Source organism: Poecilia mexicana, unplaced genomic scaffold, assembly GCF_051168715.1.
Source record: "Poecilia mexicana isolate PSO_F unplaced genomic scaffold, ASM5116871v1 scaffold_11, whole genome shotgun sequence".
Lineage (NCBI taxonomy): Eukaryota > Metazoa > Chordata > Actinopteri > Cyprinodontiformes > Poeciliidae > Poecilia > Poecilia mexicana.
In genome coordinates, this window is record NW_028263380.1 from 18641475 (window position 1) to 18667723 (window position 26249).

Consider the following 26249-nt stretch of genomic DNA (forward strand, 5'->3'; position numbering starts at 1 on the left):
AATCAGTACATTTTGCATGTAGAGATGTCTAAATCATCCCTCATAATCATCAGCCATTTTTCACAGCCACATTTCTACCATGAACATGCTGTTTTCCCCATGTGTCCTTCCAGTTGGACAGTTCTTAGCCCACTTTCATTCTGCAGTCTTTTTGTTTTCTCTGTTTGATGCATGCACGTAATTCTGTTCTGAAATAGACCAACATCCTTTCCACAACCACAGGATGTGTATCCTGACATGGTGGGTTAAGAGATGAGAAGTTACTCACAGCATCAGCTTGACTTGAATAACTTGCCAGCTGAAAGATGTTTTCAGTTCAATTCAAATATAATTTGCTGGACCAAAACAGAAACGAAATTAATGAATAATTATTCAAAAATTATCCAATGGGTGGTTCTTTCCCATTTCATTTCTTAAATCCAGGTATGGATTAGTTTTTCAGATTGGCAGTGCATTGTAATATATAAACTGGCATTAATTTTGCAGAAAACACTTGTTATCAAGCAGATTTAGAAAATTAATTAACAAGCTAACATTAAGTATCTAAAACAACTTATTCTTTGTTTATGGAGCCTCTCTATGTGCCAGGAGTTTTTTTTTTTTTTTTTTTTTTCATTTTTCAATCACAACCGGCCACGATTTATCTAATCATCTATTGGATAACTTCTCTGGCAATCTAAACAAATCTTCTTTGCTATTGGCTGATGAACCCGAAGCCCCGCCCTCTTGTACCTGTCGATCTGTGAAAGGCCACAAGCGCTCCCGGACGCCCCGCCCACTCTATCCCCTCCCGCCTCTTCCCACCGGCGTTCAGTCGTGAAGCGGATTGAACGAGCAGCGCTGGCTCTGTGGCGCAGGAGTATGCGGGCAGGAACGTAACGGCTGCGGTAGTCAACTGAAAGCACGTTTAAACACACACCGGGAGCGGCTCCGGAGAGAGGAACCCTGAGCACGGGCAGCCGAGGGGAGTTTACAACGGTTAAGGAGCGGAGGGAGACTCGGGAGAGCGGCAGGAGGCGGTGGAGGAGGAGGAGAAGTAGGGGGGAACGGACGCTCTCTAACGAATCCGACCGACATCGCACGCAGAAATGGCGGAGCACCATGCAGCCAGCGACGGCAAGCACAAGGCGTCCGGCAATTCTGGGAGCTCGGTGCACGGAAACAGCCGACCTGGCGCCGGCGGTGGAGGAGGAGCAGGGGGCAAAGGAGGCCTCTCTGGCGGACTGACACAACCGGCCGGGTGGCAGTCTCTACTCTCCTTCAGCATTATTTTTCTGGCCTGCCTGGCAGGATTCAGCTCTAGACTTTTCGCTGTGATCCGGTTCGAGAGCATCATCCACGAGTTTGATCCATGGTAAGCTAGCAGATCAGATCGATTTGTAAGTGCTCGCTGTGCCAATGAAAGATGCTTAAGTCGACCCATTTTTTTTTTCTTTTACATAAACATGACGTATAATAATCTCTTTGCATAAGTTACTTTAACAGCGATAAGTTTTTAAACTTATTTTAGATGTTTTATATTCCGCTGGATTCAACCAGTTGTCCCCCTGTGATGATCAGTGAAGGGATTTCCGTCTCATGTCCTTGGCACAATCACTTTAATTGTCAGAGGAGCGGAGTGCAGCATGTATGCGGGATCTTGACGTTTCATCGTGATGATCTGGGTTACCAGTCTGGTCGGACTGCATCTTCTGCAGGTTGTTAGCTCTCATCTGTGCAACTGTGGTTGACGACCGCAGGGCGCTGGAAGGTATGTGGAGTGTTCAGCTGCTGGTACAACTTTGTTGTAGACTGAGGAAGTACCAGCTCTCTATCAGAACTGTTTGTAATTCATTTCAAACTTAATTAAAGTAGAGCGAGTGAAATTAAAAAAATGGTTCGCCGAGGGATTATACGCGGGTCGGTGGTCGATATATTTGATTCGGAGCTGGTTTCCTGGAGGATATACCCACCTGATGTAGTGTGCACGAAGTTTCTGTGGAGGATTGCAATTGTCACAATGCTAATAATGTAGATTGATAAAACAAAGGATATTTGAAATGTCAGTTTGTTAAATGCACAACTTAAAAACAAATATGAAAACTATCCATCCTTTTGTATACACCTGCCTATCCAGCAGTTAGAGACAGGGTGTACTCACCTATTTCAGGACCATTTAAAACTGACTATGGAATGCCAAAAGGGCTTTAATCTAATAAATGAATGCATTTTTGTAATTGTGAAGATTTCTATGAAATGGGGAAATAAATCCATCTATAATTATTTAAATATCACTAATTTACTAAATAAGTAAATGTTAATTACAATTGGATATTAATTTGTTTTACATCTTGTTACTTTCCATCATAAAATTATTTAAATTATCTGTGTGGGTTGTCAGATGCATGCTTATTTTTGATTGGCTAACCTGCAGACCAATCACTTTGTGTCTAGTGCTGATGGGTCAAGCTGACCACATAAGATAAAATTGTGACGTGCTGCAAAACATTATCATGAAATGTTTAAATGACTAGTAAAATGACGATTTCAAACATTTAATAAATCCAAATTAACCTAACGCATTCAAACACCTTTTCAACTTCCATATGCTTGCCCCTTTTGGAGCTCCGTACTCCAGCCGCTGCGAGTAATCACAGCAGGCTGTTGACATGACAGCCCGCTGATCCGGTCTGGTGATGCTGTCATCACAATGCAGGATTATTCCTTTTTGTGGCTGTGTCACATGGGCTGTGGGGGGTGGACCGGCGGCCGGGATGCACCGTCACTCCTTCCTGTACTGTGTGGCATTCAGCCATGCTCCACGACTGAGACGTTCATTTATTAATTTTCAAGGACAGGTGCTCCGTCTTGTTCAGGGTGACACTTACCTTTTCAATTATGTTGATAACTTGATTGCACTTTATAGCCCAGGTTTGAAGCCAGGAGAGGTTCAGGTGATCTGGGTCTGACTTGCTGGGAAATGTGCAGGACTGACCTTTCTTTAATCATGGGTGGTCCTGTGTGTTGCATCCATTAGTATTCATTAACAGATATATACGTTACATTACCTGTGGTGCCGTTCCCCTCCCCCCTGTACTTTACTGTAGTAGTTGGAGCTGCCTTGCTTCAGTTGTAAGGCTGTGAAGTTTCGCCCGTTTCCACAGTTACAGTGCAGCTTCTTGGCAACTTGTCACAGACAGGAGAGCAAAAGATTCTTTGATACGCAAAAATTTAAAAGCCCTCACAGCTATGAAAAGACTTGAACTGTTGTTGTTCTGTTGTTGTTTCTCTTCACCCTCAAAAGCCAAGCAGTGCTTCCATCGAACTAAGCGGTTTAAAAAAGAAAAAAATGCATAAAACTGTAATTTTGTCCTAAAAGTGTTACTACACTGATATCTGCTTTGGTTAAAGTACAGAGACGCAGCTGAACTATATCATTCATATCAGCATATGCATGATTTCAAACATTTTTTTTTGACAAATAAATATCTGAAAAGTGTGGCATGCATTTGTATTCACTCCCTCTCCATCTCCAGTCCAGATCAGCTTTTAGATGCATTTCTGGTCCAACACACCTGACTCATTACGATACCTCAACCAAACTTGATAACGTGCTGTAGAGGTAATTCAGCCATTCGATTCAGCTGTTTGCGATGTAAACTTTTCAGGACAGTAGCTCTTAAGTACTTGGAGTTGGAGACCCCTGGTCTAGAGACTCACCTTTTTCTTCATCCTTTTTCCCCCCCAAAGTGACTCAAGCTTAATCAAATTAAATGGAGAGATTTTTCAGAACTTGCCACAGAATCTCAGATTTGGGTCTGAAGATTGTACAGCTTGGACATGCTTGGTACTGCACCAATTAGTTGTAGCTTTTTGTTGTACGTTCAAGATCATAGTTCACAAATGTGCTCAGTCAATGCTTTGACAAATTAAAAAAAAAAAAAAAAACACCCTCTAAAGGTAGTTTATGACAAAAAGCCACAAACTCTGATGTGTTTGTGGTTGTAACATGAAAAAATGTGGAAAAGTTCAAGGGTTGAGAAAACTTTTGTAAGCTTCTGTAGTTGCTTTCAGCTAAATCTGAAAAAAATATATCTCTCTGTTCTTATAGTTTTCTTCTCCTGACCTGCACAACATGTGTAACCTTGAGACCACCATCTGAAATTCGTGTTTATTTTTTATTCCATGTTTATTTCATGATGCACTTTCCTCCTTGCTGTTAGTGTTTTCTGGAGCTACGAAAAATGGACATCTCTGGGTCTCATAAAAAACTCAAGACCTTTCCAAACAAAGAAACGAGTTTTGGTCAGTGGTGTGTCTATGGATTGGTTTGGTGTTTTACTACATTCTGTTGTGCTGATGAATCTCTTACCTTTTTGACAGCAAGAATAGAAAGTAATATAATGAGCCATCTGCTGATTGGAAGAGGCCATCATCCTGAGACATGCTTGATTGGTGCTGTTAGTTTGGCTGCTTTTTTTTCCCCCCACTTTGTCTACAGATAAGCATCACATTAAACAAGCCAGCAATTTGTGGAATTATGATTGGATTTACAAACTCTAAAAATGTCAGGCATATTGTACAATGTGTGAACAGCGCAGGCGAGGCTGATTTAGTGAAAGACTGCTTGATGAGTCCCTGGCTGCTCTGATTACAGTCAAAAATATATTTTTAATACTTTTTCTTTTCTTTGGCGAAGGTAGTTCCTTTGCAAAGTCATGTTGTCATCGAAAAGCGTAGTTCGGTTTTCTTAAGACTGCTCTAAATTATTAGTCCTTTCAAGGTTTGAGTTAGTGGTTTCAGTGAAATGTTTTGTGCGAAGACGTCGCCTCACTCAAATGAATCGGCCCTGCTGCCAGAAGTAACTCTGCTTTTTGTAAGAGAAGGATGTGCTCTGGCTCTCTGGATTACACATTTTTCTTTGAGTTCATCATTTTGTAGTGTTTGATGAATACAAATGCATAAATCTGAGCTGTGTAGCAAGGCTTGCAGAAGAGCAAAGTTAAGTTTGCAAACAACTGACTTCTTTCAGTCTGAAATGGGAAGTAGGAAGTGGATGTAAGAAGTGTCCACACGCTGCTTTTTTCTTTTTTTTCTTTTATGAAACAAAATACCTGAAGGTTCTTAAAACTTTTACTTTTGACGTGCCACATCTTGTGCACTGAAAGGTAAAAACACAAATGTTTTAAGGGAAAGCATAAAGTAAAACGCTGGAATGAGCGCTTTTAACCGACTTGTTTTTGAGAATCAGTCGAGGTGAATCTGATCTAAAAATGGCTCTCTGCTTTCCCTTTAAGGTCTTCCTGGTATTTGGTCATTGTCTCTTTTAGCTCTTCCTTGGTTTGCAGAGAGGTTAAAAAGAATCAAGAGTCTTGCTGAACAAAGGAACCGGTCAGGAGAATTTCACAGCATCATATTTACACAGTGGCACTGTGCTGTTGGGCATTAATGACTTGGGATAATCCTGGACAACAGTGATGGTTCCAAGAGGAAACGTATGTCTGAATAAAGAGCAGATATAAGGTTTTCAGGAAGGCTGAACAGAGACGTGAAACTGAAGCCGCTTTTGTCAACTACCGGTTTTACGTGTTTCAACAGCCTCATGCATTCTTCATATGTCCATACTGAGGGGTGGAGCTTAGACACAAAGCTACGGTTGGAAGTTTTTGTCCAATAATCTGGCATACAGCAACAGTCTTCAGTCAGAGGCCTCTTCAGATTCGCTGCAAGACTGACTGCTACCAGAGATCCTTCCTGCCCACAGCGTCACCATCCACAGCGGCTCTTTGGAGGTAAAGTTCAGATAAAAGTTATGACAACCTTCAATTTCCCTTTTTGAGCTGAATTGGAAGTGATGCTATACGTAAACGTAGAAGCGCGCCCTGCGGAACATTTAAAGCGTGCAGCAAATTCACATTTGAATCTAATCTGCGTTTTTGCTCGTGGATATATTTAACTACTGTCTAAAGGGAGCCTCAGTCACAGTTTTCATCATGCTGTTAGAAAAAGAGGTTTTTATATGCTATATATCTGCATTATACCCTTTCTCCTAAGCCTTCCAGACATGTTCTCCTCCTCCTCACTCGTTTATCATGCTGTGAGAGCGCATCTGCAGCAGAAAATCTCTCACTGTGAAGTGCATGTGTGAAAAACAAGTGGTGGAAAAGGTCTGTATGTAATTGCCAGAGTATTCTGCTGAATGTCCTGTGTGCATGTTTGACAAGAGCTTCAAGAGCTTGTTGCATGAGTTTTAATAACTCTGTTATCAGAGCTGGACAGCTGTTCCTGTTTTTATAGATTTTGTAGTTGTGAATTGGAAGCTGGTGACACTTGAATTATTATTTTTTTTTAATATCTGGAAGCCTACTCAACTTGATTTGATCACTTAACTGGGATAATTTTCTTACAGCCGAAAGGACATCATCAAAGTATTTGATGATGAAGCATAGTAAATTTTAGCTAGTGTTTTTGTGACTTGCACAGATCTAACATTATTTTGAGAATGTGTTTTTATTACAGATATTTCATATTGATCTTTGCACATTCAAGTGATTCCGTCTTGTATTTCTAATACCGTATATATGAAATGATAACAGTGAATTCTGACTCGGGTTTTAGAAAATTTAAATTCTCTTTTCTTTGGAGCCAAAATGTAAGAATATTCTGTTTTTGTGTGCGTTTGTTGTGAGGCTTTTTATTTACTTTGAAAGGAGAGATGGAGTCTCTCTGCATTCGTTAGCGGGTTTCCCAAACCCTCGAGTCACACTGCCCTGTGCTTTAGATGTTTCCGGTCTGTAACGCTCCTGATTCAGACGACTGCAGTTCAGCAAAAAGCCTGTTAATCAGCCATCAGCTGACATGAGGTGTGCTGAAGCTGCAAAACAACACATTCAGTTCATAGAGAGAGTGCATTTTTACCATTTACCCATATTTTCAGAATGAAATATGTCTTGCTCCTTGTCAAATTCTGAAAGCCTGCTCTCTCTCACCATCTCGCAGCCTGAATGAACTGCAGACGGGTCTGGATATGTTGTATAAAATACAGTCCAAGCAATTCCTCCGACTTTGTTTTATAAACACCACATCAACACTGAACATAATAAGAATTCAACTTCTCTCTGTGACAACTTCAACTCTGAAGAGTTTTGTGAGCTTGACCTGATTGTTTACTGCGGTGAGTTCAATGATCAGAAACGGAAAACAGATTTTTGAGTTTTTTACAGGCTTTAAACACTAAAGATGGATTGTGACTCAAGCTTCTGTCTCTTATCGCTATAAGTGACAAGCATTTACGTTGTCACTTTATGGGACCTGCATCCCAGTTTCAGTGGTGCAGATTTACTGTAATACAGGAAACAATAATTCTATTCACTCATGTAATCAAATATACAAACATTTAGGGCTGTTGTAAACGAATATTTTAGTAATCGAGTAATCTATCGATTATTCTTACGATTAATCAAGTAATCGGATAAAAAAAAATTATAAAATGAAATATTGGTAAATCTGGCATAATACCGGTGTTACTATCAGATATCAATATCAGTCCAATTTTTCATATTTGAGCATCCCTAACAGTTGCTTTTTGTAGTTTAGAAAACTAACCTGTAACAATAATAGCTCACTTTCTAAGTTAACCAGAAGAAAAGTTATAGAAAAATCTGAAATTATATTGAATTTAATAACAATTCACAGTGGCAGGCTCACAAATATGCTTATAAAAAATGTCTACAATCCAGCTTTTAGTTTATGTATTCATCTTCAGTGAGTTTAATAGATTAATTAAACTCACCTTGCCACCTAACCTGTCACGCTTTGGGTTTGAAAATACGGAAAATGCCGCCTGGAGTCGGAGGAGAGGGCGAATGAACGAACATGGGGTGGGTGGGAGGAAATAGACCAGCAGACTGACGAACCGTTAGACCGGGGGACGAACACGGGGGGAAGCAATACGGGACATTTACGACACCTTCACTGGTCACACTCAGAAACTCATCTACCAGCCATGTACGATGCGCTCCGCCACCCGTTTCTTCAGACCGGGATATGAAATTTATTGTGCGGTTCGTCGGTAAAGCTACATTTACACGGTGAGCATCAGCTACTCAGCCGCCCGCCCTGTTCAGTCTATCCGCTCACCTCAGCGCTCTTCCCGCTGTTCGCTTTCAACCAGCAGCTCCGGAGGAGAAATGCTGCCGTACTCCAGGCATTCCCCAGTCATTTTAAGGATGCTTATTGGTTCCCCAAAAACGATAAAAAGTCGGGCATTATCATCAATCAATAAAATCCCCACGGGCCAATCTTGAAGATTGGACTTTATGCCGCTGAGACTTAGCTTTTGTCAACAACTCAGAGGCGGAAGTGAGAGCTCCGCGCAACGCAAATGAAGTCCCGGCCGGAACACGGTGCGCTAACTAATAAAACATAAATTAACGAAGCTTCGAGGCAGGTAAATTTTCCTCGAGGAATTTTAGTAATCGAGGTACTCGAATTATTCGAGGAATCGTTTCAGCCCTACAAACATTTGTTGAGGCTCTGGTAGAAAAATAGAATGGGATTGCCAGTTTTTGGCATTGCCAACATTATCAACTAGCATACTGTTTGACCATTTACAAAGTTTAAAAATGCCCAAGCACCACGATGCATGAAAAATATGCTGCAGGTTCTGTGAAAGTGGTCAAGATGAAATGATTATTATAGAATGAATAAAATATTGGTCAATCAGTTGTGAAATCCCTGGTGTTTTACAGCGAAAACATTGAGAAAACGGATGAAGTTGGGTGAAGCCAGTCAAAGGACAATTGGCAGGTTTATTGATCTCTGATCCAATCAGACCAGCATACTTGCAATTCCAGCAAAGGATCTCAGTCTTCTGGACATGAGTGGACATGACATTTTTAAACGCAACTTATAATTACAGTGTTGTTGCAAAGCTGGGAAGAGTTGAAATCCACAGCATCTTGCATCCACAGCAGATTCTGCAGAGTTTTTAAATGGCTTTTTGGAATAATTTCGAACAAGATGCGTTGAGTGCATTTCATTATATGGTGCAATTAAAGGAACTGTTTCTGTTCTCTTATTTATCTTGCAGCACAGCCAGAGCCTTTGGTGGGCTATATTTTAGCTGAGCTGTTATTCAGCCATTATTTCCTAATAGCACAGTTGTGTTATTTTAAAAGCATGTGTATAAATATAGGTTAAGTTGGCTTTACTAAAGTGCTCATGTAATTAGAAGGTAATGAGCCATGTTGGGCCGCTGTCTGCATGGCTTAGCAGAGCGAGCGGCCTGCCTCGTGATTGTTTACGGGAATAATTGAATCAAATTCAAAACGATTGCCAGCTATTTTTATTTTGAATGCTGTTTGCTTCAAAGACGCATCTCTAATGACACTAAAAGTTGGTCAGTCATCATCCTCCACTGCAGGAAACCAATCAGCCAGCGTTTAATTAAAGTATCTGAATGGAATCAATTACTTTGGAAGCGATTAAAAAAAAGTAGCAGAAAATTGTTTCAATGCGTGACCTGTTTCAAGCTGGGAAATGTATGGAAGTACAGTATTCCTTTGACCCACAGCAAAATGAATAAAATGGATGACAGAATGTTTAATTTTTATCAGGTTATTAAAAAATGGACCTAGCTGCAGCTCCTGTTATTGGTGCTGGTGAGAACGACTGAATTTATGATATAGCTGCGACGCAAAACCCATGCATAAGCCTGCCAAGTGTGAAGTGTGGGTGTAGTTATATGAGGTTAAGCTAAGGGCAAGTAAGATTGTTGTCCTTTCACCATCTGCTCCTGTAGTATCTTCCAGCTGCACACTTCCTCACCATGCAGCGTTGTTTGAAGCCCCGAAGCCATTGGAAGGATGCCGAAAACGAGAGTGCCATTTCTCCCCTTCTTGTTTCTGCTTTTCAACTTGCCTGACTTTGCTTGTTCGTCTTTCTGTCTCCTTTTCGTTTGAAGATTTAGGCACAAGGTATTCGCTTACATTAATGAAAGCCTGGAAAATGTGTCGAAGAGTTTTTGCTTTCCTCTATAATTTAAAGTCCTGATCATTTGGGCTGAGAGCTTGAAAACGGTGTCATTTTTAAACTGATTTATATTTAAACATCAAGGCCCACATTTTGTCCCTAGACATTGTGTAAACTTTAGTGTTACTCAAATAAGTAAATGCTATAAAAACATGAGTCAGTGAGGAAGTCCTTAAAAAAACAAAACGCATTCTCCCACCACAAAGAATTGGCTAAAAAGGAAATCTTTATAGTTTGATTTCTCTGCCCACTCTGGTTCAGGTTTTAGTCTAAAGCGGACTGTGCATTGTCAGATTTCTGCGTTGTCTGGCGCTGCATTGACACCTGGAATAGCAGCAGTTTTGCAGCATTTATATTCAATCCTACGGCTTCATGAAATTCCTTCAGTTTACGCCTTTGCGAGGATTTCGAAACGTCTCTTACAGGCGTAATGAATTATTCTGTGCTGCAGAAAATTGCTAAGTGCTGTGAAAAGAAAATCTCCTTGCACGAAATGTTGCGCCTCAGCTTTTTTTTTTTTCTGAACCTGAACAATTAGTGCTAGTAGCCCCCCTCTTCCTTCTCTCCACACTTTTTATTTTTCTGTTTTTTGAAATGCGCAGTATCATTTGAATATACTTGGAAGGGCTGCACAACATGTGGGGCTTGCTCTGTTGTTTAGGGAAATGAGAATACAGTTTATACAGCTAGTATATGATACTAGCATCTGCCTGAGAAGGCCAGTGGTGTTCGCTATTTAGTCTTGAGTTTTGATTCTATCCATTTCTTTAAGTTAAAGATTAATACTACTTTATAAAAAAAAAACTGTGTAGGTAGCATATTCTTGTCAGACCTGTAGATAACCTGAAATAACCGTGGTGATGCAAGCAGGATGTTGTGCCCTTTAATTAAAAAACAATAGTTATGAGCTTGGATGTGATGATGATTTTATTTCTGTATGTTTTCTGGTCACTTGGGGCATGTACGATGGACGAAAATCAGACATTCTGGGCTCCGTTTTCAGATGAGACTCCCTACGGTAAAGTTTTATTCCATTGTGTGAGTTAGGTTTCTATCCTTCAACCATGCAGAGTATATAACATACCCATCAGTGTTTACGGTCTTAAAAGTCTAGGAGGCAGAAAAGTCATGTTTAGTTGGAAAAATTTGAGGCAAACACTACTTCTGCAGCTTTTCCACCGTGACTGGCGGGGCTGGAAAATGTCAGGAGCAGCTAAAATAAAAACTTTTACAGCTTCAGGAATTGAAAAGAAGGCTAGTGAGGGAACAAGCAGGCGGTTTCCAGGACTTGTTGCTGGCAGGTGTCTGTTGAGGCAGGGCCACATTAGCATGTTGGTTGAATCATAGCGTGACGGGGAGGAAAAAGGCCCGGAGTTGCCCTGAAGCTGTTGTAAAACCATCAGGTGTTAGACTAATGCCAGTTTGGAGAAAGCCGTCCATTTTGTAGGAAATTAATGACTGCGGTGAGAAATCGACGTGTCGAGCTACTTTCTCTTCCTCGTCTAACTTTTGCTCCCTGCTTTCACCTCAGCCAAGAGGCTTCATGTCAAGCCCCTGCTTCCTCGGCAGGGTTTCCCAGGAGAATATTGCCAGACATGGCAGCGGGGTCTGTGAAAGTGCAGCATGCTGCAAATGTGAAACGGAGAGCTGATCCAGGCAACATGGGCTCATTTCAAGGAAGCCGCATCTGGCCAGGGGAAACCATTATAAAAGATTTAGGATTATGATTTCAGTCTTATTTGCTTTAGTGATCAAGGTTTTCCGCTCTCCTTTGTAATCGGTGCGAACAACCTTAAGCAAGCTACTTTTTCATGACTAAATAATCTTTCATGACCTCCCTTTTGTGGTTATCCTCTTTGCTGTGGATAATGTGACCAAGGTTGTGAGTTGAGCTCCTCAGCCAGGTTTTTTCCAGCAGCTATTAAAGATCTTCTGCTGTACAGAAATGAGAGGCAGTTCTCCATTCATTCAGGCTGAACTGAAGAGGATGCCCTAGTTTTTTTTGCTCTTCATTTGCCTGTTAGTCTGTGTTCTTGATGACGTTTTTCTGAAAGCCTCTGCGCCGTTGCCACCTAATAAGGGGTACAGTTCCAGTCAGAGGGTTTACATGCACTCATCACGGGCATTTGAGATTTTCATCTCCTAATTACTCATCTTAACTTTTGCGAGGGTGGAATAATTAAATGAAAAACTACTTCAACGAGTTTAAAAAAAAAAAACAGAACTGGGGGTTACATGTTTGAATTTATAATGGATTATTCTTATTCAAACTGGTTGAGAATTATACAGGCTGGGGATATGCTGCAATAAATATTGGTATCTTTAGGGATACAATCAAAAGCAGTAGATTGTGTGCAGTTTATTGATTGAGCTAATTTGATGACGTATCTTTTTTGATGGTGTGTGATCAAGATTGTGCATTGAAACAGACCAAATACATTAGTGGGATGCAGAATTTACATGCATTGCACTTGAATTTTAACAGCATATCAAATATTGGACTCAAGCAGTACTTTGCAAGTTTGATTGTGCAGACATTAGCATTGCAGTATCATTTGGGATTGGCATTCATTAAATGCTCTCTCCCAAATCACCGCCTTCCTACTCAGCTCCTCCAGACTAGCAGCAGCAGCAGTAGTTAGCAAAAACCTGGTGGAACTGAGCATCTGCTGAGTGCATCATACAAATTACTTAGTCTATCGCTGCTAAGAACGTTTACCTGCATAATGGAAAAGCATTGCTGTGATGACGCGTTGAAGGCCGAGTATCAGTAAGAGCGCTTCTTAAAGAGACAGTCTACCATGAAGGCGTCAAATTGTGAACTCAAATTATGTCATGTCTGATATACAACATTGTTACAACAATTGAGAAGACAGCTACTAGATTGTGCAATAAAACAGCACCATATGGTTGGATAACAAGTAATACACTGGAAGCTCTCTCTGAAAGACTGCCATAGAAGTGGAAGTCTATTTATTTATTTTTCTCTCTCATCCAATACGCCAATGCCAAAGAGGCTCAACACATTTGTTACATTGTGTTGGATTAAAACCTCTCTTGTATTTGTGTTTGAACCTTTTCCTCCCATATTTCTGCATTCCCGTGGAGAATCTCAGAGCATGAGGCCGTTTATCTACACACAGCTCAGCGTTTCTCATTTTTCCTGCCCACCACTCTCGCCAGTGCCGTTAACGGAGCGGTGTCGGAAGAAGCAGCGGCTCGGTCCCGAACAAAAGAGCAATAATGGAGTTCATACATTCAGGCGTACGAAGGAGAGCTCTTTTCTGATACTTGATGCGCTGAAAGTAGTTTTGGAGTTCAGTCTTAAAATATTACTGTCATTTTCATGCGGATCAGTTCTTCCTAACATAAAACTGGAAAAGGAAAGTTTCAGCGTGCATTTTCAGGATACGCACTGTGCTTTTACGAATACACACTGCCCTATTTGTCATCTTTAATACAAGAGCATGACCTGGAGCAGGTCTGAGTTGGCCCAGAAACAAAACCTAGATAGCAGAACTAAATTTATCCCCCATGTTTCTCGTGCACATTAAGGAAAGGAGAAAAAAAAAGTGCATCCGTGTGTTGCCACCAGAGTGCGAGAGAAACCGTCTGGTTGATGCAGCTTTTGTCAAGCTGTTTGTTGTGCGCCGTCATGGCTGTTTTGATGCGATTGTTGTTCCGTGACCATCCAGCCTGCAGGACTCATCCGCCCAGCGAAGAACAGACGGACCGGAGTGTCTGCTCACCGAATGCAAGGCTGTAATTGAAGGCATTCGTTTTCAATGCCTGTGCAAGTGAACTTTTCCTCCGATTTCTTGTTTTTCCATTTGTTTCATGCAAATGGTAAGAATCAGGTTGTTGGGCCTTGAGATGCCTCAGCGCACCCAAAACTAAACTGATGTTTTATTCTTTGACACTTTGCTTTTAAAAAAAAAAAATCAAATTAAGAACACCAGCAAGGGACAGTAGCTGTTCAGAATCGACCTCAAACTAATGCTCCTCTCTGAGAAAAGCAAGAAATCGCTGGCATTTACTGTAGGTCGTTATTGGTCAGATAGTCCTTTAATTATTAACTCGATCTCTCAGCTTTCACTGCCGCTCCACTTTGTTCCTGTTGAAGTGGTCCTGCATGCCCTCTGGGTGGTCTAATGGGGGAGGTGGGCTGGAGGAGAACAAGGAGGATCTGTGCTTATGCCTCCTCGTCCTCTTACTGACAGAAGTCAGCACGCAGCTCTGTGGGCGAGCACACCTGCATACAGAGAGGAGGGAGAGAGAGGATCGGCGGTGGGATGGTAGGAGGCAGAGGAGGAGGGAAGAAATGACTGCCTGCCAAGCGTTCAGACTGAGGAAGGTTTTGGTGGCGAGGCCAAAGAGATTGCATTGTTCCTTAGAACCGCCTCATCGGTCTGCGTTCATATGTACCACAGTATCTGTGCCTGACTGTTTATGTGGAAAGAGGATGGGTTTTTGTCACTTTCTGCCTCAGGTTGACCTGAATGTGTTCTTTGGCTGATAGCCTGCTTACTGCGGAGTCTGTTTAATAAGATCAGCTGCTTAAGGCATCTCTGAAGTCTTACTGAATAGTAGAAACGGCTTTGCTCAGCTTATTCTTAAGTAATTTTCTCCTTTCAGTTTAATCCCTCGAACAGTTTGCAGAAACTTAGTCGATGCTGGCAGAGAAACTAGGTAGGTGGCTGTTGGGTAAGGCAGATTAATCTCGGTAGGAACTGGTCTCAAGGAGTGCTGGGCAAACTGGAGGCTACAAAGTTTTCATCCCCCATGAAAAATTATACACAATTAGCCATTGTTGAAAAATACAAATCTGAAAACTGAGGATTTGCATTGAGCCTGTTGAGAAGAACCTTGCAGAACCACATCCTGTTGTAATAACAGTTACGCTTAAAAATCTTGTCTACTGGTTGAACTGTGCTTAGTCCCAAGGGTTTTAAAGGTTGGGATGTTTAAAAATCTAAGCCTGCTTTAAACTTCCCCACAGCTTTACCTCTGACTTGGTGTTCTTTGGTCTTCATGATGAAACACAGTTTACTGATGTCCTCCGAGATGTTCACAGAGCGGCTGCATTTAGACTGAAATCAAATGAAACAAATTCGGACTCTACTTCGTGATTGGGTGACTTGTAGAATTGATATCTTCCACTGGATATTCACACACAATCTGTGAAATTCCAAAAGACAAACGGCAAGATTCATAGATGTCAGTGGAGCTGTCAGGAGGAAGCTATTTGTGTAATGACTTTGTGGTTGACTTGCCTGAAAAGTTGAGCTGCTTGTTGAGGTCTGCGGTTCTGGGAGCTTTGGTCAGCAGGTGATCACCTCAGGTTTGTGGTAGACTCGGGACGGTTCCAGTGGAATCTGTGACGACTGCCATCGTTACTTACCGTCTGCTGCCGAGTCATTTTGTAGAGATCCACCGATGGAAATAAATATCAGTTGTTAATATTGGCCGATACGGCTGCTGGTGCCGACATATCCCTTGTCATTTTCATATTTTGTAAATGTTGATAATGAAGTGTTAAACTGTAATCAGAGGCAGAGGTAAAGTTTTGACTTGTTTCAATTTGCATTTCTGAACAGGATGTGCAAATGTGCTCAAGTACTAGTATCTAAGTTTGCATAAAATCCTTCTAAAATATGTTCAAATTTGTCTTCATGTCCCAAAGAATGTTACAGTTGAAGAGGTGAGATACTTTTGAGGTTTCAGACTCTACACATGGAGCTGGTAGCTGATGTTTAACCTCTTGTTAAACATGAAGATTTGGTTGCTTCAGTCTCTGTAATGAATTTTCGGTTCCCGGGTTGGATGATTGGCTGCCGTTCTCTTTGGCTCATCTTGCATGCCTTGTGGTTGTTTCCTTTCAGTTCTTATGCTTTTTTTATTGGGGGCTTTTTATGCCTTTCCATCGTATTTTTATTCCTTTTCTAAAATTCATTTCCCTTGTTTCTTGGCAAGATTTCTGCTAGCAGCGCGCATATTTTTGTAACTCATGTCACCCGTCTTCCATGCCAGCTTCCTCCTGTTGCGGGTTGCAGTGGAGCTGTAGCGTGCCCTTGGGTTGAGAGGCTGAAGGCATCAGGAGCACGTTGCCAGGTGTTCAAAGCGCCAAAACGACGATAAGCGAGACAAACAACCATGCACACCTGAAGTCACTTTCGAATCTTTATTTAATATAAAATTCATGCTTGTGATTGCGGTAGGGAGGCGAAGAACACGGATAAAACCCACGCAGCGACGGGGAGAATATGCAAACTCCACTCAGTCTTGAGGCGGCGTTTAACCGGAAACCATGTCACCGTGAGGCAAGCAGGCCTCACATTAAGTCATTTTATTTTAAAATAGTTTTATCACAGTCACATAAACTCAAGTTCTGGTGGATAAACGGTAATGGCTGATATGACTTCTCTCTGCGTATTTATTAATAGCATGGAAACCTGAACATGAAAATCAAGGACGTATCGGGACGTAAAAGCTGAAAATTGAGATTACTGGTCTTTGGACACTTGGTTTCAGTTGACATAGTCGGGGCGTGATTTACAGTTGGCAAAGATGACGTAAGTTCATTATATAGATCGACTTGCAATATCAATCTCGTTATTTGAAACAATGCAATCGCAAAACCCTGCTTGGACACAGTGGATTATCATGTTTCAATCAAACAGCTTGACTGTAACCAGAGGAGAGACTTATGCATGGCAGCTGGGACTGATTAGAATCTAAATAAATGTTGAGCCGTGGTTGGATGATCCCGGCTGCAGCCTTCCTCCATTTCTTCTGTGTAGTTGATCTTCGAACAAACTAGAGCTGCAAGAACATTACATTTCTAAATTATTATAGAGTGCAGTTACAGAGTCTCCATCACTCTGGGATCCACATCACCCTGATGCCGATCATTTTGGGTAAAGTGTGGCATCGAGGGCCAACTGGCCGCTTTATTAGGTACATCTCACTAGTAGTGATTTGGTCCTCCTCTGTTTGCTGACAGAGAACTTGATTAAGCAGGAAGTGTTTCCACTAAAGGAGTAGTTTTTCAGGAACATTATTAATGCGACTGAACGTGTAAAACCAGAAAAAACGCAGCAGGGAGGGAGGTGGCACTTTGTACTCCTTCGGAATGGAGGTTTTGAATTGTTTTTCATATTGTAATTCAGTCTGTTTCCATCTAAATCATGAATTAGGATGGAGCTCTTTATTGTTTTGAAGATTATTGGAGAACAGCGGAAAGAAAATGCATTTACAATTTGAAACATTTCTATCTGGTTAGCAGATGTTTTTTAAAGATTAAGAATAAGTATTAATTGTTGCGCTGAATGTTTTTGTTTTTAGAGTAATTACGTACATGCGTATAATTATCTCTGCCCATTGTTGGCTCAGCGACGGGCATCTCTCCATTTTGGCTGGATCCCATCTTTCTGTTGTTCTGCTGCAGATGTGTCTATTGTTGGGGCCGTTTCTCCGGTCCCTCTCCAGCGGTCCATTCTGAGAGGATGACTTTATTATCCCAACCTCGCCACTGGCATGCTCACCTGGCGTGACATTACAGATCATCGCTATCTGGGGCCGTGGCTTTGTTTCAGGTCGCGACAGCAGCTGACAGCGAGGCAAGGGCGAAAACAGCCCACGGTCTCTTGGTGTCGGTGCCGAGCGCCGGCTGAACAGTTGGAGGGATGAGGGGGTGAAAGAGGGCTGAGGGCTCAGGATGAGAAATGGCAGATGGACGAAAGGAGGGCAGATAGGACATGGCGACAGCTGGAATAGGTTGTCAAATCTGTGAGTGGCTGCTGAAAACGAGCCAGTCAGGAGGTTTTTATATCACGGGGGTTATCAAGTTGACCAGCTGGCAGGTAGCCTGGCTATAAAACGAGATGGGAGGCTTGGAGCTGGAAACGGGCGGAAATTCACTGATGTCGAGGCCACACTGGAGAGGTGGAGATTGTATTCCTGCATGCTTGCTTTGCAGTTGAATTCAGAATCTGCCAAACGGAAATGCACAGGGTCAGCCTCAGGAGGCGAATTAACTTTAAACTGGATTTATTTTACAACAGCATTGAGTTTCAAAGCAAGTACTGACTCTGAAGAGTTAACCAATAAAATATTTGGTTCAGAGTAGGATAAGTGAAGTGGATAAGAGTGTGTTTAAAACCATTGTGTTCCTATTAGCTTGTGTAGAACACACATCAACACGGAGTCACCTGTTCTCTCTGTGTGGCTCTTCTCTCTTCACCAGCAGATTACATTTCTGGAGTTTCTACATGACGCATGGAAATGTCTTTTTATGCACGGGGGAGGAAACTGAGACCAGCTTAAGCCCCTTAAACCGCTCCTTCATTCCAGATTAAATGGCCGACATGAGGCACTTTAACTCGTGAAAGGCTAGACAAAGAAACCGTTGTAGATCATAAGACTCATTAGGAAGGTTAGGCAGAACTTGCAGAAGCTTTCCTTTGCAATGTGATGGGTTTAGCAATAGATTTGCATATTTATAAAAGATGACTGACCTTACTGAATTAATAAAAATACCCAGTGTTCTATTAGAGGCTCTAAAATTGTAACCAACCACTGGTTTCCTGCTCTGTTTTGTCAGTGAATCTGCCACTCTTCACGCAGTGGAAAGACTGGACTCCAATTCGTAATGGTCACACCGTTTCAAACAGTTTCTCCTGTCTGAGACTAAACAAAAGCATAGCGTTTATTACTGTAATGGAAATGTAGCTGTTACGAAATTCAAACAGGGCAGAGGAATATGACATGCTAAAGATAAACGTTCTGTTGGTTTAAATCCAGAGGATTCTCAGGAGATGAAGAGTTCAAAAGCTCTTTATTTTGACCATAATAAACTTTAACATACAGTGTATATGATAAAATAAAAAGCAAGGACTGCTCCATTTTTAGTGAAATCAGACATTGAAATTCATGTATTTTATTTAAAATAAAATAGCCAGATAGAGCAAAACGTTGACTCTGACCAACTGCGGCAAAAGTTACATTTGAATTTGTCTAAAACTCAAAATCTACTTCATTGACATAAACAAACTCTCAGCTACTTCAGTGCTAGTTGGAGAGAAGATGGACAGCTCAGTGTTCTGTAATCCAATTGCTTGCTGGAAAAAGGCTTTGCTAATGGAAACTGTGGGCAAAACCTCCCCCTATTAAAAAGTGTTAAAAGCGCTTTGAGGACTGCTGGACCTGCTGTAGCTCCGGGCAGCCCGCTGTAGGCCGGCTTTCAGCCCATTAGGTGGTTTGTTTTGGTCGCCGCTTCTAATGACGGATCACTACAGTAACGGCTCCTTAAAGATACAGATGTAAAACTGATCCTTTGTGTCTGCGTGTCTGTTTACGCTGCGTGTAATCTACTTTTTTGACCACGTGTTCAAAGTGTAAAGGATGAGTGTAAATTCTGTCCATTAAGTCTGCTCTGCGCGTCCGTCCAAGCTGCTGCAAGGACGCTGCTTTCAGAATATCATGAACCTTGGGCTTTTATTGATTTTTAGCTCAACTTCCACAAGGCTGGCAGTGAAGTCAGCATTGTTGCTCTAAATTTACTGTATTCTCCTGTGTGCTGCGAGGGGATCGCAGTATGCCAGCACTACAACCTAACACTTGAATCTTTATTTCTTCTTCTTCTTCATCTTTTCTTCTTCGTCTTTTCTTCTTCTTTTTCTTCTCCTTCTTCTTTTTCTTCTTCTTCTTTGTCTTTTCTTCTTCTTCTTCTTCTTCTTCTTCGCAACAAAAGCTTAATTTCACACACATTCAACAAGATGTCAGTTTAAGATTTATTTATTTTTTCGCTCCACTTACTGCCTCATCTTGCTGCTTTTCAGTCTGCAGAGACACATCTCTGCCTACTCGTTTTGCCTCTTTATGAAGCCTCCTCCTGATGCAGCCAAGTCCTCTGAACACATTTTTCGAAATTAATGAATAAAATGATTTTTTTCCCCCCCCATTCCCACCAAGCCTGCTGCTACAACTTAATGTGTCCCTGAGACATGTGGCACACCAGAAGAGGATCTTTTCCTTCCAAATTTTAATGATTGTCCCTGTAGGCGCTCTTCATATCAGCTGGGGTCTTTCTCTGTTTTCCCATCCAGGGTGGACTGACCTATTTGAATTGGAGATTATATCGGTTTTTTTTGTTTGTTTTTTTTTCCTCCTCTGCTCTTTTTTTTGCTTTGATTTATTAATGGTTATTAATTCTCAAATCTAAAATTCCTACTGTCTTGAAAATTTCATTTATCATTTCCAGGTATGTGGGGGGGGGAAGAGAACTGTACAACTTTATTTCTGTTGCCACATTACAACTTTATTTGTTCAGAATGATTGGGTTTACATCAAGGTTCAACTCAAAGTTGTAAAATATTCTACAAATAAAAAATTCTGCAATATTTCTAGACTTGTTTAAAACTTTCAATAACTTATTAAACAGAATCAAACAAGTAAATGTGTAACTATTTAATTTAAATCTACCGCTTAAAAAGCACAATTATTTCAACATTTTTTCTTAACTGCATTACATGAATTTGATTGGTTTGCAGTTGATATGATTTGCAAGTTAACCAATCACATGGTGAGGTCTATTTGAGCCATTGTGGCAGTTTCATGATGGATGGCATGAAAAATTGTACTTTTTTTATTTGTTATTGTGTGTAATAAGTAACTGAAAAATTGATCCAATTATAGATATATTTTTATTTATACTATTGCAACCTTTCATAACTTTACATCGCCTTTAAAACTTGTTTTTATTTGCTTTAGGATCCAACATTTGTTTAAAAAAGAGAGTGTAGAAAACTCAAGGATTGAAAAATAGAAGGAAATGGATTTTATAGAATCTGGCTTTTAGACCTACTAAGGGAGAGAGCCCACTGACAAACACGTTTATCTTTTTCTTTTTTTTTTTTTTTTCAAAGTGTTGTTTCTTTGCTTTTTTGCCACCTCGACATTTCGAATTGATAATCCCCAGGAGAATTTTGTCATTGAATATTTTGAAAATCATTGGAACTTGGATGTAGAAAAATGTGAATTTTGAAATGGAAAAGTGAACATTTCTGGCACAGAAAGTGTTGATTTGTTTGAGTGACTGCAACCTTTTCCCTCTCCAAGCTGCAACCTGCTCATCTTCCAAAGTAGCCATTTTTGCTTGAGCATTGTGGCACTTCTTAGTGTGAAATTTTACGCCGTAAATATTTTAAGAATAGCTCTTCAAACAGCTGGTTTAGTTCTTTTTGGGAAAATCACTTCCTTCCTTGCTTTGCCGTCCTCAGCCTGTTACATTAAGCTCTGCAGTCAAACCCGGTGCAGTTAATGTAGGCCTTTGATGGTGTCATCTTCACCTCCCCAGTTTTTCATCTCAACCTGAGCTTTTCAAAGCCTTCTTTTTTTTCCAGATGCGCTCTAGTTAGTGAGATCAAGGGGGATATTTCCGACACCCAAATGAATCCAGCTCGGAGGATGGCACCTCTCCTTTAAAAATACTCCCAAGGCTTTATTGCAATACAGTATATGAAAGAGATCATTAGGCACTTGATGTGATTTTCTTTTTTTTTCTTTTTTTTTTAACTCCGGTGGAATAAGTGACCCCAAACGTTCACTTTTCCCTATCAGTATAGTTCCAGCGATTCAGCAATTACCACAGTCATTATAATTTCATTTACTGTGACTGCTTATCTTGACCTTGAAACTTTTTCTTTTTTTAGTCCCAGTGCCAAACTGATTTAGGAAGTCTTCTTAATTGCTGCCTCAGTTTTATATTGGCCAGAGCTTTGAGATTACGTTGCTTCTTGTCTTTGTATTTGCAGTTCCCAAATAGTAAATTTAACTCATGTGTGACTTGAGTTAGTCATTTGCATTTCCAAGCAAGACAATCTTGTCAGAGGTCCATATAAATGACATCTGCACGGGGAACACCTTGCACTGTTCTTTTGTTGAATATTATAATAGCAGAATACATTTTGCTCATACTTTTCCTCCATCACAAATCATTCTGGGACTTCACGACTAATTTGGACATCAAAGGCAGCGGGAGCCTATCCAAGAGGGAAGTACAGTGTTTATTTTAGCGGTGTTTTTGAAAACACATCGAACATTCCCGTCATAATTTAATATTGCCAGACAAATACCTTTCAACCATTAGACATGTTGCCTGACATGCGTCTCTAACCTTGCAAATATATTTCTACTTTGCTTCCAATTCAACTTCTTGTAAAGTAGTACAACCCTGGAAGAAGGGCTAAGTGGATGGCGTGTGTTAACCAAATGGAACTAATTTTGATCGAATAAACCATTAATCGACAATCGTAAATTGATTGTTTGCATCCCTATCTGAAATGGGTGTTAAATTCATTGTGTAACTGAGCAGACGGATGACACATAGGTAGCATTTACTTAAGGGCAAACACAGCACAAACACACAGAGCTCATAGCTCATTCCTCTGTGAAAATCTGGTTGAAACTGGTTGTTTCAGACATTGTTGGGAAGGTCAGCGTTCTTGGATTAGAAAAATTGGTAGAAGATTGGGTAAATGAAGGCCTAATGAGCTAAATTGAGGTGAAATGCTTTAAATGGAAAGCAAAATCTGAAAGATAAAAAGAAAGCAGAAAACGTCCATTGGAATGGATTAAAGAGCCAAAATGGCAGATTTGGCTAATGCCAACCATTGGCAAAAGCCCCAAATAAGTTCTATTGTTGAACAAACAATGGCCAGAAGCATTACAGCTCACCAAATTAAAATGAATGGTCTAAACAAAAAGTGGAGCAACATTTTATGAAAGCATGATTGTTTGTGACAGTTTGTCAGAGAAGAGACAGAATTCAAATCATAGTAAACCAGCAAGCATGGTAGCTAAATCGGCATGCCATGAGGATTGTACTCGTACTGTTGTGTTGTTAGTACATTTAACATAGCAGAGATTATGGGTCGGTTGAAATATACTGGAGAATGTGAGGAGGTCACTTTGCGGTCTGCCAAAGGTGGAAAGCTGCTGAGATGGACATTTCTTTGAGAAAACATTCTCAAACAGACCAGTATGTTCTTGAGTTTCCAGCACAGTCAGCGATTTTAATCCAATAGAAAAGTTGTAGGGTGATGCCAGATTTGTAGTTACTGAGGCAAAGTCTCAATGCTGAAGAGTTGGGAAATGTGGTTTAATTTGTCTGAGCTGGAAGACTTGTTCACAAGTACCAGAAGTCGGTCGAATCAGCGAAACACAAAAATGTGCCATAGTTCTCAGAAATGGTGGTTTGGTTCCTGACCTTCCACTGGCAGCATAGATTATACAAACAGACACGCATCACATTTTCTGTGTATATTATAAAGTAAATGACTACTTCATTAAACGCATTCAGTATTCCCAATCACGTGTTACTAATGCGTTCTGATGACCGTCTGTCATTTCTCTACTCATGCAGGAAATGTTGAAAAGAAAGTGGATTATGCTGTGATCTCTTAAAGCGATACCTCCTTGACTTCACAGGAAGCCACGTCAGTCTAGCGCTGGTGGAGTAATTCTGTTCTCCACATGATGTTGTCCATGCCACTTGCGACATTAATCAGCTCAGTGATTTGCTCTTTTGGATCCCTGGGCTACAGTTCAATCAGCAATCTCCTTCCTCCATCTTACCGACATACAAACACAGACACGCAGCCTGCCATGCGGTTGCTGTAGCAAGAGCTGGCATGATGTCATCTGGCCACTCCCAGGCAAGATTTGATGAGGGCCAACAAACAAATGCTGGATTTAAAAAAAATTTTTTTTGACTGTGAAATGCACTCCCATCTCTCGGGCTCATAATGGGGTGCTGGATCTGCTTCCGCCTCTGGCTGGGATTTTGAGATTTGCTTCCCAGACGACAGTGAGCGGAAGGAAGCCTTTGCTCTCATTCACCTCTCTTCCTCTGTTGGCTATGAGGGGAGAACGGCAGGAGTTTTCATCCAGGATGAGCTCATTGTTGCCTTTTGTGCATCCCTTAAGCCTGGAGCCAAATTTTCTGCTAAGATGCTATCAGTGTGCATCTCGCAGAGATGCGTTATCTGTGAGTGCCTGTGCTGCCTGATTTTTTATCTTTGCTGAAGTTTGAAAGTCGGGTTAGGGCAACCGTCTGGAACGTATGATAAGATTCATGTCCCTACTGGCTGGAATTTCATTTTGTCCCTCTACAACCACACACTTTCTTTAAGATTTTCTGTGAGGGTTTGGCTTGCATTTTATAATTTGTAGACCCACCTGCAAGTGCTTTTTGGTGGATGTCTACCAACTTTGCAAAACTAGATAGATGTTTTTCCACTTTTTCTTTTGCAAAAAGGACACGTAGATTGGATGGAGGATTGCTAACAGGAATGACCAAGTTCACATGTGTACAGGATGTCTGCACGTCTACGAAAAGTCTTCTAAAGTCTCAAATTCATGTAACTTAAAATCTTTAATATGTCTGAAACTCATTTTAAAAAATATGTCAGGTTTAAATACCTTAATCATGCATTTTGTTATGAAGGGACTATTTAATTTAGAATATTCTCATATATGTACTTTTTTTTCCTCAGGACTTTTCTGACAGGTAACAGTTTGAGTCTTACTCAGAAATCTTAATTGTGTTTTGACTGGAGGCACACTGGGAGTGACAAAGAACAGTGACAGGTGAAAGTCTTCGCCACTTGGGGTGAAACAACACAAGAGACACAATAGCGAAGTTGAACATTTTTCAACTTGTGTCATAAACCTGTGTGCACATATGCACAATTTCAGATCCATGAATGTCATCGGTCACTAGCTAATGATTGTCGCTTCATGTTGCAAATTCCATAGGAAACGAACGGAGAGGGAGCGACGTCACCTCACATGTTGACCCCTCTCAGCACAAATTTATCTTCGGTTTGCTGGATGACGTCCGTTTTCACCACAGACTCACTTCTGTTGCCAACCCACGAGAGGCATTCTGTGCAATAAAACTTTTATTCTGGGTACAACGGTGGTTAAGGCTGTAGAGAACCACATGCAGTGTGAGAAGCACAAATCTGCTGCCAAGTGCCACAAACAGACCTCAGAATAACAATTTTTGCTATGCTTGATTGTAACACAGCAAGATCCCCAACCATCCCTTCATATAGTATTTTTTTAAATTTCATTTAAGGTGGGATTAAAAAGACTTGAAGTCTGAAATTTGACTTGCGTGTATGTTTCAGATAATCGTCCTGCTGGAAGATGAAATCTTTTGCATCTTATAACAGGTTTTCTCTCCAGGGACACCATATATTTGGCTCCTATGAACCCTGACCAGCCTCTCTGTCCCCCCCCCTTGCTGTGTCCCCTCACATCGTTTGAGGCAAACTTTAAATAAGACTTTGTTCCTTCTGTTACGACCAGTATAGGGGTGGCCAGGTCGCTAACTTGACGCCGTCAGTTGTAGCACTTCTTGCAGGATTTGTGCAGAGGACAGCTAAAGTTTTTTTCTTGTCAACAGATGCTCTCTGCTGCTCCTTTCGCAGGGCTGTCAGTTTAGGTCGACAGGCATGTGTGGGAAGGTTTGCTGCTGTGCAACAGTCTTTTCATTTTTTGGATTAAACTGCTCCATGAGATGTTCACAGCTTGGGATTATGTTTTATGACCCAACCCTGTCTTAAATGTCTCCATAACTTGGACTACCCCTGAACACACCTGCTGTTTTTCCCTTTTCTTTCTGGTTGTTCACTAATGTTTTCTAAAAATTCAAATTAAGAATAAAAAACATGAAAATGTATTCTACTTATTAATTTAAGGATTTCCAGAAGGATTTTTTTTGGCAGTGGATATATTGCATACTTTTCATAGTTGTACTGTATGTTTCCTATAAGGTCACCTAATGTTTGATTGAAGATTGTAATATAAAAATGCAAAAAAGTTCATTATGTCTGAATACTCTTGCTCTGTCATTCAGGTCCATATTCTAGGAGATCTTGCCCAGATCTTGTGCATTGCTGCACAGAAACATCCCTAATTAACGTCATCTTTTACTGCCAATGTCATACGCTTCATTAACTTACTGCTGTGCTGATCTGGGACAGTAGATCGACTACGGCAGCTTGGAAGCGAAAAGATGGCCAGCAATGAAGCACTGAATGAGGGGGGGATAGAAATTCAGAAATGAGCATGAACCCACATGGGTAGAAGGTTTGCTTTGTAATTTATGAGCTCCAGGACCGTTTCCTTCAGTCTCTCAACGCTTCTATTGCCACGAGACCCAAATAGGT

General features: G+C 40.9%; 1 protein-coding gene across 1 annotated transcript in view; it reads left to right on the forward strand.

Annotated features, from left to right (window-relative positions):
• Positions 1-428: 428 nt before the first annotated feature.
• The window catches only part of LOC106907671 (dolichyl-diphosphooligosaccharide--protein glycosyltransferase subunit STT3B), a 97092-nt gene continuing 71271 nt past the window's right edge, over positions 429-26249 (forward strand). Inside the window, exon 1 of the mRNA XM_088010358.1 lies at positions 429-1354. Coding sequence (XP_087866484.1) covers positions 1089-1354 — 266 coding nt within the window. The 5' untranslated portion in view covers positions 429-1088. The remainder of the gene's footprint in view (positions 1355-26249) is intronic.